This window comes from Chelonoidis abingdonii, chromosome 9 (assembly GCF_003597395.2).
Source record: "Chelonoidis abingdonii isolate Lonesome George chromosome 9, CheloAbing_2.0, whole genome shotgun sequence".
Taxonomy (NCBI): domain Eukaryota; kingdom Metazoa; phylum Chordata; order Testudines; family Testudinidae; genus Chelonoidis; species Chelonoidis abingdonii.
The window spans coordinates 77,400,846-77,413,427 of NC_133777.1; the positions used below are offsets into that span (position 1 = coordinate 77,400,846).

At 48.1% G+C, this 12,582-nt stretch overlaps 2 protein-coding genes across 2 annotated transcripts in view; one reads left to right on the forward strand and one right to left on the reverse strand.

The window, feature by feature from the left end:
- The first annotated feature begins 236 nt into the window (after positions 1–236).
- Positions 237–12,582, forward strand: part of SYNM (synemin) — a 30,791-nt gene continuing 18,445 nt past the window's right edge. The window contains 3 exon segments of the mRNA XM_032783030.2: positions 237–713; positions 716–1,137; positions 9,529–9,653. Of these exon segments, the coding sequence (XP_032638921.1) occupies positions 356–713; positions 716–1,137; positions 9,529–9,653 (905 nt within the window). The 5' untranslated portion in view covers positions 237–355.
- TTC23 (tetratricopeptide repeat domain 23) overlaps positions 10,713–12,582 on the reverse strand; it is a 68,643-nt gene continuing 66,773 nt past the window's right edge. Inside the window, exon 10 of the mRNA XM_075069095.1 lies at positions 10,713–12,057. The gene's annotated coding sequence lies outside the window, so the exon portion shown is untranslated. The remainder of the gene's footprint in view (positions 12,058–12,582) is intronic.

The following is a 12,582-nucleotide window of genomic DNA, read 5'->3' on the forward strand; positions in this document are numbered from 1 at the left end:
AAGGGATCAGGGTTTTGCCTGCTCATCTCTTAACTCCACTTTACCCAGCTCTAAAAACAATCCAAAACTGGGAACTGGGGAAGGGTAAAACCACCTCTCTCCAAAGCGGGACCGCGCCAGAGTGGGGGGCGCCGGCAGGGGGCGTCGTTTTGCTGCCGCTCAGAGGGGCCGGCGATTGGCTCCCCAGCCCCGGAGCCCAGGCCAGCCCCAGCCCAGTGTGTGAGCCGCCGCTGTCCAGCCCTGAGTCCGGCGCCGTCCTCGGAAGGGGGAACAGCTGGGGCCATGAGCTGCCGCCCGGAGCCCGCAGCCCAGTGACACCGCTGCAGGGGCGAGCGCAGCCCCGACGCCTGGCACGATGCTGCGTTCCCGGGAGGAGGAGTGGGACGAGAAGACCCAGCTGCGGGAGCTCAACTCCCGGCTGCGGCTCTACGTGTCCCGGGTGCGGGAGCTGGAGCAGGAGAACCGGCTGCTGGCCCAGGAGCTGGCCGGGCTGCAGCAGCAGGAGCTGGCCGGGCTGCGGGGCCCCCAGCAGGAGCTGGCCGAGCTGCGGATGAGCGTGGCCGAGCTGAGCCGGGCCAAGCGGGAAGCGGAGCTGGAGCGGGACGGGCTGCGGCAGGAGCTGGGGCAGCTGGAGGTCCTGGCCGCCGAGACGCTGCAGCTGCGGCGCCGCCTGACGCCGGAGCTGGCCGGGCAGCGGCAGCTGCTGGAGCGGCTGTGGAGGCTTGGGAAGGCGTTAGGGGGCCTTTGGTGGCGGCGCACCGGCAGCTGCTGGAGCGCAAGCGGCCGTGTCGGAGGGCGGGCGAGGGGCGGGCGCTGCGGCTGGACCTGGCCGCGCTGCCGCCGCCGCCGGCCGGGCTCAGCCTGGAGCAGCTGGAGGAGACCTACGAGCTGGTGCTGGGCCAGGCCTGCCGGGAGAGCCTGCTCCGCTACCAAAGCCAGCTCCGCGCGCTGCAGGAGCGGGAGGCGCGGCTGGGCCGGGAGAGCCTGGAGCAGCTGCGGGCCGAGGGCGCGCGGTGCCGCCTGCAGCTGGACGAGCTGCGGCGCCAGGGCCAGCAGCTGGGCAGCCTGGGCCAGCGGCTGGAGGAGGAGCTGCTGGCTCTGCAGGAGCTGCACGGCGCCGAGGCGGACGAGTACCAGGTGCGTGACGGCTGCCCACGCGCGGCGTGGGGGGGGAAGGGGGACTGGGCGCCCGGCTGCCACCGCCCACGCCAGCGAGCGGGGGAGGCAAGACGGGAAAGTCTCAGACTCTCCCCGGCCTCACGTTTCCCATCCAGGGCAGCTCGCTGGGGGCGGGAGGGGATACCGCTGAGCAGGCGCTCTGCAAACCAAAACTCTGGCTTAAACGAGCCCTGCTGAAGGTTGGGGCTGCCCCCACTGTCCCCCCTTTCCCAGAGTCTCTTTCCCCCCACTATCCTGACTTTCCTAGAGCATCTTTCCCAGCCTCCCCTTGCCCCCTCTCTTCCCGACTATCTCCCGTTTCCTAGACTATCCCCCCCGCCCTCAAATACTCTGAGCTCCTCCCTTCGCTGGGTCCCACTTTTTGTGCCTGTTGCCCATGGCCAGATTTACACCTTACGTGCCCCTAGGCACAGCATCTTCAGCAAAACCGCCTCTCCCTAGCCTCAGGTGATCTTCATGTTGCACACACTTCTAGAGAGAAAGGGGCCCCTAGTATGCTGGTGCCCCCAGGCATGTGCCTACTGTGCGTAATTGGAAATCCAGCCCTGCTTTCCCCTGGATTCCCTTTGGGGGATGTCTCCTCTCCTGTGCATGTAGCCTAACCCTTCATCCTCTTTCTGCACTCCTCCCAGGATCCTCTTTCCCCCGTCTTCTTTCTTGACTGTCAGCTCCTTCTATGTCTGCCTCCCTTTCCTTTCCTTTCCTGCCCACAGCACCCAGCCCACCCCTGCTGTCTCCATGCTGTGCAATGGCCTGCTGGCCCACACCATAACCCTGCTCCACCAGCTGCCTCTGTCCATACATCCTTCCCTACCTCTGATCCTTCACCTGTGCATCTGCTCCTGACACCCTTCCCCCCCCTCTGCCTTAGCTTGTGCTACCTTTGCTCCCTGTCTCCCACCCCATTTCCCATGCACCAGCTGCTTGCACCCAACTCCTTGGCTCCCTCCTATTGGGTACCTGGGCACACTCTGCCTTTCCCCAGCACCACCTCTTCTGGGGCTGCGGCTGGGCGAGGAGGCAGCCAGCAGGGAAAGGAGCCTGCTGCATTAAAGGCAGGCCTGGGAGTGGCCACTTCTGGCAGGAGGACACAAACTCAGGGATTCCTTTTCAAAACCTGGGGCAGAGTTGGGACCTCTGGCTGGGGAAGTGGTGAGAGTGAACAGGGAGATGATGACTCTTAGCATATCTTCGTGAGGGGTGTACCGCTCCCACTCTGCCCTGAACAGGCACACCCAGCTGCAGAGTCAAGGTTGGGCGAGATCAAACCCAGCCGGCTAACGTGAGCCCCATTGCCAGCTCTCCATAGGCACACTGGGGAATGGAGCAAGCCCTGGCAATGGGTGAGCTCAGCTGCAGCATCATGGGACGTGGTGTTCTGGGACAGGCATGCTGAGCTCTCTTTCCAGCACGTGACAGGCAGTGCTTAAAATGGTCTCAAGACGTGAATGTGTGTGTGGGGGGTGTCTGTCATTTCTACCTGCCCCCCACAACTGCCACTATCAATTCTGCCCCCTCCAGCCCCCCTCTGCTCTTCCTGCAGCTCCTGGGGTTCATCACCCCCCCTTGGAATGGTCGGAGCAGGGTGGGTAACTGCAGGAGGAGCCCTTCCCCCACTTCAAGGCCTGGAGTACCAGGGAGGGATGGGAGAATCAGAGCTGCACTTCTCCACACTCTCTTCCTGTGAGGATGGTGGTGATCCTGTTAGGAGGGGAGAGAGTGCTGCCTACTCCTTGGAATGGAAAGCAGCCAGGAGGAGGTGCTTTTCCCTAGGCAGAGCTGAAATGTGCACCCCTCAGTAATCAAAGCCTTGAGTTGTAGAAGTTTTATTTGGTGGGTCTGCGACAGAGAGCACTTTAAAGCGCTGACACCAAGTATCTGGTGATGGGAGTTGGCACTTGGGCCACGTGAAGTGAGTCCTACCATTTTCCTGCCCACCAGAGTCAGTGATGTCCTGCATTCCCCTCTTGCTAGAACAGTTCTCTACTCATGGTCATGAACCTGAAGGATTCAGACCACAGCACGGTTAACTGAGCCCTCCATTTTTCTGTGGCAGAGAGGCTGATTACCATGGTGTTGACTGGGATGGTGTTTTTGGGGGGGGCGAGGATGGAATGAAGCCTTAAATAGAGGTGTCTGCTCTGTGTGGACAGTAAAATGCCATTGTATTTTACAATAGCAAATTGTACTTCTGGCCAAGAGTTCTGGCGACCACTGTTCTGCAGTATGCCAGTTATAAAGCACCCTCTGTGCATAGATAGATCAGCATATGCTGGGAAAGCAAAATATCAAAGGTTAGGGATGGAGAAGACATATTAGATCATCCAGTTCATCAAACCACTAAGCAGATCAGATGCTTTCCATTTCCTCAGGGCAGCATTTCTTTTGTTCTTCATCAGACCTTTTATTAACACCCTGCTAGATCTCTTTGTCTGTCTGCAGCCCTGGTGTTAATGATCACATTGTGTGTAAGGGCATGTCTGACATGGGAGATTATGGAGATATTGCACATTGTGAGGGGACTAGAATGCGGTTGCTCTGTGTCTGGATTTTAAATTGCTAGCTTGTTTGCGAGTTGCTATGAACAGAGACTGATCAGTACAAAACAAATCAGAGCAAACAGAGCTTTTACACTTAATTTGAAATATTCTGGTCTTTGAGGGGTTAAGTTATTCTCCTTTTAAACACTCATTTAAACATTTTTCAAAGCAGTGGATGGAGATTTTACCTGTGAATCTCCGACTGAGTTTAATAATAGTCCTTCAGCTAAAACAATGCTTTTTTCAGGAGTTTCTTGTGGCTCAGGTTTTGTTTTTATTTGATAGGAATAAAAATTATAGAAGCTTATATTTCCTCTAGCAAGATGGAAAAATGCCTTCATTCCTAAAGATACATTATCTTTAGAGCCTTGTTATAAACTGCTGAATTAGAAATTGATAATGGAAAAACTCATTGATCCTTAAAAATAATGGGTCAAATTGTTTCGCTAAAGCAGCACCATATTTCAAGAGTCATCCTTCCCTCCTCCCCCCTTTTCATGTACAGCTCAGTACCAAAAGTTTTTCTTCTGCAGTTACAAGAATGACTATTTCTTTTCCCTAACTCAGCCAGAAAAGGTATTTTTGTACCAGTTTCATCTCCATATTAGGGTTGCCAATTTTGGTTGGACGTATTCCTGGAGGTTTCATCAATGACAATCTTGAATTAAAGATTTAATCTTGAATTCCTGGAGACTCCAGGACAATCCTGGAGGGTTGGCAAAGCTACTCCATATATGTTTAAATTTAGCTGAGGATTAGCGGGGAAAGGTGACTGCAGGTATTCTGGAGGGTGAATCAACTTTACAGGATTGGCAGTACTGAGGAGAAACAGGTTAAAAATGCCAGTTAATAGAAAAATCAAAATTACCATGTGGCTCCTAGCTGTGCTATTATACTCATGATGAAATATTATTTTCTAAATTAAAATCGGCCTCGTTTGAGGTGTTTTAAACACAATATCTTACTGTTAGCTTAAAATGAGTTATGGTAAGCAACCCAAACTGCTTTAGCCCCCCCAATGAAAGCACATTAGCTGCACATACACCTAGATTATATTGAAACATCTGTAAAAGTGGCGTCATGAGGGTCGGTGTTTATTGCCTCTCCGTGATACTGTGGGAGGGTGGACTTACCGCTGGCTTGCCTCTTATGGCGGGGCATGGTGTTGCAGGCTTTCCTTTCCTGCCGAAGCAGCTCTAGCCCTGCGGTGGTCTGCCTCTTCTCACGGCTCGGCCCTCCATCCAGGCCATTTACTTCCCCCAACCCTGCTCTGCTGGGTTCCAGGGGGTCCAACAAATACAAGTCCAGTGTCCTTACATCAGGTCTTCAACCCCCAACTTTGAACCCCATGGTCCTTAAACTCTGTCGTCTCAGGACTTTAAAGGGTCCTTATCTCCTTATATCGGCAGCTTCATGCCACCTTGCTGGTAGGGGAACCCAGGCCCTTCCTCTCCTTTGGGTTCCAGCTCGGGGACACAGTAGTGAGCAGGCAAGCATTGTCTATGCAGCCCTGCTCCCTGCTAACTCTCTGGGCTTTTTCCTCCCTCAGCAGGCATCTGCCACAGCCCCTTCCTGGGCCCACTGTATACTTGTATTCTTATCAGCCTTCACAACCTGTCTTCCCAGGCTGCACCACTTCTCAACGTTCATGGCAGGGGAGGGGTTTGCAGGGCTCCCTCCATTCCCCCCACCGTGTCCCCTAACAAATCCCAAATGAAAATGTAAACAAACCATTTTGTCCTCCTCACAATTGAACTTCAATCTTTCTTAGCTTTCCCCTGTGCTCTGCTCCTCAGTTCAACACCTCCTAGGGCTTTCTCCCCAGAGGTCCAGATCCTGCCATTTATCAAGGACCACCACAAGTGTCCACCCCACTGGCATCTCCTGGCCAGTTGCTAGAGTTCTCTGCTTAGGGGGAGGAACCCAGGGCCAACTCTTTCCTTGGACTTTTCCCCTCTACTCCCTTGGAGTCCTTCTCTGGCTCAGCAGGTGTCTTTCAGCTTTCTGTCCGCCACTGAACTGCTGAGAGGGGGACTATGTAGAGGTCTTTCACTCTCTTCTTCCCAGCTATGCTTCATCTTTAATGGGGCTGCCACACCCTGTAGTTGCCACCGGGTCTTTAATTCCCTTCTCTTAACCCTTTCAATGCCAATGTGGGAATCTACACTCCACCATCTGTATCTTATTAAAACTGCACAGTTTACAATTAAAGATTTTTCTAGTGACCAACTATGCAAACTCAACCTGGTTTTTCAGGCAGGAGGTGGGGAAAAGGTGATCTCTCATTCATATCTGTCATGAAAAAATATAAAATGGGGGAAAACAAGTATTTTAGGCTTTCTACTCTTTCTCAGTTTTTTTCGGACATAATTTCTTTTACAGGAGAGAAGATATTTAGTTGGGTTTTTGAAGTCATATCTAAAAACCAGTTATTATCTGTGTGTTTATTTAAAAGTGATGTCACTCGCAGATATGTTTTTTTTTAAATGCGAATGTTTATGGTAGGAATTTCCTTTACAGCTGTTGCAGCAAGGGGATTTATTAATATTTTCCACATATTATCCACTCTTTCTGTGTGGCCATTCTTGTCTCCTCCAGCGCTGCCTATCCTCAGTAAAGCTTTCAGTGCTGATAGGTAGTAAAATGTATTTGCAGTATAGTCTGGACTGGCCAAGCACTAGCACAAATCCTGCATTGGGCCTGGTGGACCAATGGATGTCTCAGTAGGACTCTTATGTCTCAGGTTTCTATGGCCCTAATGACGTGCTGTGATGATTTTTATGCAGAAACTCCAGTTGACTTCAATGGCAGATTCACATACAGTGCGATAGCAGGAGAGGGCCCTATATTTTTAGAATGCAAAAAAGACCCTGGCTTTCATCCTGCTCCACTGAAGCCAACTGGACATTTGCCACCAACTTCAATAGGTTTAGGATTGGCTCCTGTATCTGTTCCATGTTGCTGTGAGCTCCAAAGGAGAGGAAAACAGCCTCTTGTTGAATTAACATTTAACACAAATCTCTCACGCTGAATTCCTGTACTGATTTCCAGCCAGCCAAGTGCTGCGTGTCCTCTTTTCCTTTTTCTCCCATTAAGCTGCTAAGTGGCCGTGAAGTTTGTAAAAGACACCAGACCAAGAGTGCTGGAGACTGAAGTCCTTTCTTTATTTGCAGAACAAGTACAGTTACACTGCCCTCATGCTGCCCATTCTCCCACTGCCCTGCTGATGTTTCTCATCCTTGACTAGAAGGAACCACCTTAAGGGGTGTGAGAATTAGTCCCCTTCAGTGCTTGAGTGGACACCAGTGACTTTTCCTCTTCTCTTTATATAACTGAGCGGTGAACCTTTCCAAGTCAATCCCTTTGCTCAGACCTCTGAAAGGAGCGAGCATAGTGCAGGAACACAGGTCACCTTCCAAGATGTGGATGCTACTTCTTTACCAGCGATACTAGGAAAGACCTTTGAGATTATTAGTGTGAACCAAGTTAGCTGAGCAGGTATAAAGGCCAAGAAAACATAAGGCGATTTAAGGATTATTTTTTGGGACTAATGTAATAACTACCCTTCCTTAAGGCTTGGTCTGCACTAGAGCTTATTTCAGTATAATTTATGTAGCTCCAGGGTGTCAATAATCCACATCCTTTAGTGATGTAAATTGCACTGACCTAAATGCTGGTGTGGACAGGGCTATGTCAGTGGATGAGCTACTGCCTCTCATGGAGGTGGATTTATTATGCTAGTGGGAGAGCTCCCTCCCATCAGCACTGAGCATCTTCTCCAGACATGCTACAACAGTGCAGCTGCAGCACTTCTAATGTAGATTAGCCCTCAGTTTAACATGCAGATGTTCCAGCTGTCACATGCTCTGCAGTCTCAGGTGGCCATGAATATAGGGAAGGAGGATGTAATTCCATCAAGGGATTCCAGTGACAGATCTGCTTTTCTCCAGACCATGTAATGACATCCTTGGCTATTAGCTTTTGTTACAGTTCATGGTTAGCTTAGCTGTTCCTCTGACCCCCTCTGTGAGTTGGTCTCAGGGGATCCTCTCTGTGGCGTTAGACCTTTAGTTGTCCCCCCTCTGGGGTGGAATCTTGCAATTCTCCCACTCTTAGACCTGGGCATGAAGCTAGAGTCCCTTGCATATCAACCGTGATTCTGCAGCAGGCTTGACTAGATTCAAGCCCTGAAATTCTTCCCTTCTGGAGCTGTGACCAATGTTTGAATACAGGGAGATTGAACAGCCTTTTCAAAACAAAGTATTGTTTAATTTAAACAGAAGGAATGCAGCATCAAAAGAGGAAAGGGGTATTAACCCAACAAAGACTCTACTGTCTTACCTAAAATTTAGGTAGGCTCATCTTACCCAGACACCCCTGCTTCTAGAGCTGTGAGGGACAGTGTGCACCCCTTCAGATTACCATATTTCAAGTGCTCAAAAAGAGGACACTGCTGCAGTTTGGGGGTAAGCTGGAGGGGGAGTACAGTTAGGGGTGCTGGAGTGACTGTCTGTGGCGGGGGAATGGACCAATCAGCTGCAGATGCAGGGGAGGGACCAATCGGGAAGTGGACGAGTCTGGGCTCTTTCTGAGCTGGAGTATCTGCTCTGCAAAAATCCTGGACATTGCCTGTTATTTGAAAAATCCACCTGGACAGAGCCTCTTCAGGGGTTGACCTTTTTATCCTTCTTAAAGTCCCTTATCTGTTCCGAGCCTCCTGAACCTGGCCAAACAAGTTGATGCACCCTACCCCACGGGATGGGGGCAGGGATAGACTTCACAGCAGTTATTCCCTTGTCCTTTAACTATTGGTAAATGGAAGACTATTTGAGATTTTTGTCTGCTTTCCTGTCTAATTCCACCAGGAGCAGACAGCATATAATGCTTTTGTAATTGCTACAGTCCTCCTTTGTGGAAGGTCACTAGACTGCTATATTGGACCCAAGCCTTTGGATCACACATGCTTCCAAGGCCACTAGGTCTGGGTAGGTCCACACACTATCTCTTGGTCTGGCCTCTTACGTACACTTTCAGTGTGCAGACCCCCTGTCTGGGCCCCTCAATGGGAAGACGGGACTCTGTGGTCTAGCTGCCCTCAGCCGCAAAACCAGTGCTCTCCCTCAGTGAACATTCAGAATGCTGCTCAGTTAAACTCCTCAAGAGGAAAATGAGTGATCACAGGCCTATTCCCAGAGGCCAGAACTGTACCTGGAACCATCACCCATAGGTCCAAACATCCCCAGACATTGGAATCTCAGACTCATGACTTGGGTCCACAAATCTGTGGTCTCCTAAAAGGTTAACAGACAGTTGCAACCAAGTCAGATTCTATTCAGGTTGTCGTGCTGCATCTTTCCTCATTGTATTTGAGCATTTCAAATGGAAAGTGGCGTGTGTGTTTATTCCAGTGTTGAATCTGGCTTTTAATGTGCTACATACAAAATTTATAATAGGGTGCTTTTTGCTTGCCTGCATAGATGGTGACCTTTGTGTGTGTGGGGAGAGTGGGGGGCAGCTAGATGGGATTTTGTTTAAATATGTGAAAACAATTTAGTCAGGTGTAACTCTCACATCCTAGCATGAATAATCTATTCCAGTAATAGTATCTCATGAACCATATGCCAGTGAAGTCTGAGAGTAGGTTTATTTATTTTTTTTCTGTAAAGCTGAGCTGCTAGTGCATGTTGCTTTAATACTTTTTAAGATTTTTATCTTGGCGTTTGTCGTAAAACTGGAAAGTTGTTATAAGCACAAGTGTGAAAGTGTAAAGTCAAATTCTTCAAAACTAATAGGAACTGTTTCTGTTTAGAGTATAATTGCCGCCCTAGAAGAAGAAAAACAATTCCTGACTATGTCAATCATGGATTACCTAAAGGACTACAATGAACTAATGCAGGTGAAAGTGGGACTCAGCCTTGAAGTTGAAACGTACAGGTAAGGATTATAAGTGCAGTGGGTAGTACCATCAGGAGATGTTTTAAATTACTCATCACAAGTCAGACCTGTGAACTACACTGGCCTTTTCCATCTTTAGGGTGTAGTGGCACATCAGCTTTTTAAAAGGAAGACGCTTGCCCTTAAACTCTTCAGGTTCTTCTCCTCCCAGTGCACATGCATAATTCCCATTAGAGTGGGGTCTCTGGACTTCTGGGTTCAGTTCTCAGCTTGCTGTTGGCTTACTGTGTGATCTGGGTCAAGCAACTTAACCTCCCTATGCCTGAGTTCTCTCAACTGTGTAAAGGAGAAATAATACCTATGTTGTAGGAGTTTTGAGGCATAATATTTATAAAAGTCCTTTAATATCTTCAGATAGAAGATCATGTAAAAGTGTAACATTATTGTAACTATTGTTCTTCATTAATAATGTTAATAGGTATTACCCATATGCAGACTGCTGAGGGAGATTAGAACCTTTGATGTAGCACTTAACTCCAGCCATTTTAACTAATAGTAATTATGTCTACTGTTTATAGAACAGCATGTTACTGAAGGCATACAACTGTTTGAATCCTGGAATTCTAAAAGCGTGCTACTTATTTTGCAGTAAAATTCTTGGTGCTAAAGGAGCATGCTTGATTACTATGATACTAAAAGCCAAGTGAATGTAATTGTTCTTACCATATTTGAATATATGCAAGTGTTAGCTGAAGGCTCAGCATCTGTCAGACTGTAACTGATGAGTCATAAGGCAGTGTGGATCTTCCACCCGGCAAGTCATAGTGTCAGCATTCAATGTTCAGATTGTTACAGGGTTTAGGTGTGCTGCTTACTCTGCCTTTTTTGTCTCTACCACACTGATTTAAGGCATTGTTTCAAATACACGTTCTGTTTCTGCCAAAGAAGGAAATGGAATAAAGAAGATAACAGAAAACTCCATTTTCTAAACCAGTGATACTCAGACTGAGGTTTGGGAGTCGCAAGTGGCTCTTTGTAGCACATGATATTAAAACATGGTGTGATTTAATTATTAACCAATCTAAGTTATTAACCATTCAGAATGCTTTTACCATGTTGTTTTAACTAATTGTAGAATACATGGTCAGTCATTTTGCTGTAAGAATAATATATATAGTAAATGAAACAATGAATTCACATGACTGTGGCTCTTTTGGGTAATGTTGATCGCTAATTTGGCTCCTGAACCACAGAGGTCTGAGTATCACTCTTCTAAACCTTACTTTCCACCATCCTGGGCTTTGTTAAGGAAACACATGCTCAGGCCAAGTCTGAGTAGTAAACAGCCATTTTGCTAATAAATCCTCTTTACCTGTGAATCTTTCTAGTCAGTCACTAGTTGAGCAATTGAAAAGCCAGAGCAATTTGGAAATCTCAAGATCATAAGTTGTTAATTGACAGACAGCACATACTGGTTCAGAATGGGGAAAAAAAAGTTGATGGATAGCAGACAGATAACATTTTTATGGTAAAGATTTTGAGTTTTTCTGCTGTTAACACTTTATTTTCCATAAAGTTGGCGATGAAACTTATTCTTTACAATTTGTATTGCTTTTTAAATTCAGAAGACAACAATTCTTATTGAGTGAACCAAATAACCTGCAAAAGTTTAATATGTCTGGCTGCTATCTTATCCTCATGAATCCATAGATTTGTTTATATTGTGTATTAATGTTTGACACACACAGAATGTGTAGTTACAACATTGCTCGATAAGTACTGCTCCTACTGTCCTTTAAATATTGTGTAATGTTGCTGTGAACTATTAAGCAGCTGAGTTTGTCCAGAAAGTGGTGGGTGAAGTGATCCATACACTTTTGTTAATTAGAGTCACTTATTTAGTAGAAAGAGCACAGAAATTATTGTTACTGATCTAATCCCAGCTCTGACACCGACTTCATCTGTTGCTTTGGGCTCATGATCTAATCTTTCTGCTTCAGTTTATGCATCTGCTAACTGAGGTAAAAATACCTTCATCTCGGTACAAAAGACCCAGAGATGCTGTGACAATTAACATTCACACAAGACTGTGCATGATGCTGCCCAGATATCTAGGTGCTTTGACACATGCTTAGTTAGCAAGTGAACAGGCAGTGTTGCAGCTCTGTAAAAGTCAACTGCGAACCCATTAAATCTCGGAGCCTCTCCAGAAGTCATATCACGATTACCTCCAGTGTTGTCGGCTTGTGCACGGATTCGCAGTCCTCAGGGAGTAAGAAGCAGCTTGGCATTGCCTGGAACGTTTTTATTGTCCATTGAGGTTGCTGCCTTAGCCTATAGAGACTTGAGAAATATTCTTTAATAGCTTGTGATTCTCTGTACCTCTGTCTGTCACCATCTCTGTCTTGCTGGGATAGACTTCAGCATTTAAATTTACAGCTTCCTGTTGAAAGAAACCGTGTTTGGTTGAGGCCAGAGATAGACTTCCAGTTTATCGAAAAGCAGTTCTGTTTTATTGCTGTAAAGAGAGTTCCTTTAAAATCTCAGGAGTGGGGAAAATTACTATTTTGGCTACTCCATGTTTCACACAAACAAAACCACCACCTTTCACTGGGGATTTAATCCCCTCCCCTCTTGGATGATCTTTATTCATTCCATTGAGGAAGAAAGATAACTTGGTTCTACTGAATCAACTGTTGTATAAGACTGCTCTGGACTCCTGGTCTTCTGTTATTATTAAACCAGTTCCTGTAGTAATCCTCTGTACCCAGGGGCGGCTCCAGGCACCAGCACGCCAAGCGCATGTTTGGGGCGGCAAGCCACGGGGGGCACTCTGCCGGTCGCCGTGAGGCGGGAAGCAGGTTACCTTCAGTGGCTTAAATGCGGAAGGTCCGCTGGTCCCGCGGCTTTGGCGGACCTCCCGCAGGTGTGCTGCCGAATCTGTGGAACCGGGGACCTCTCGCAGGCA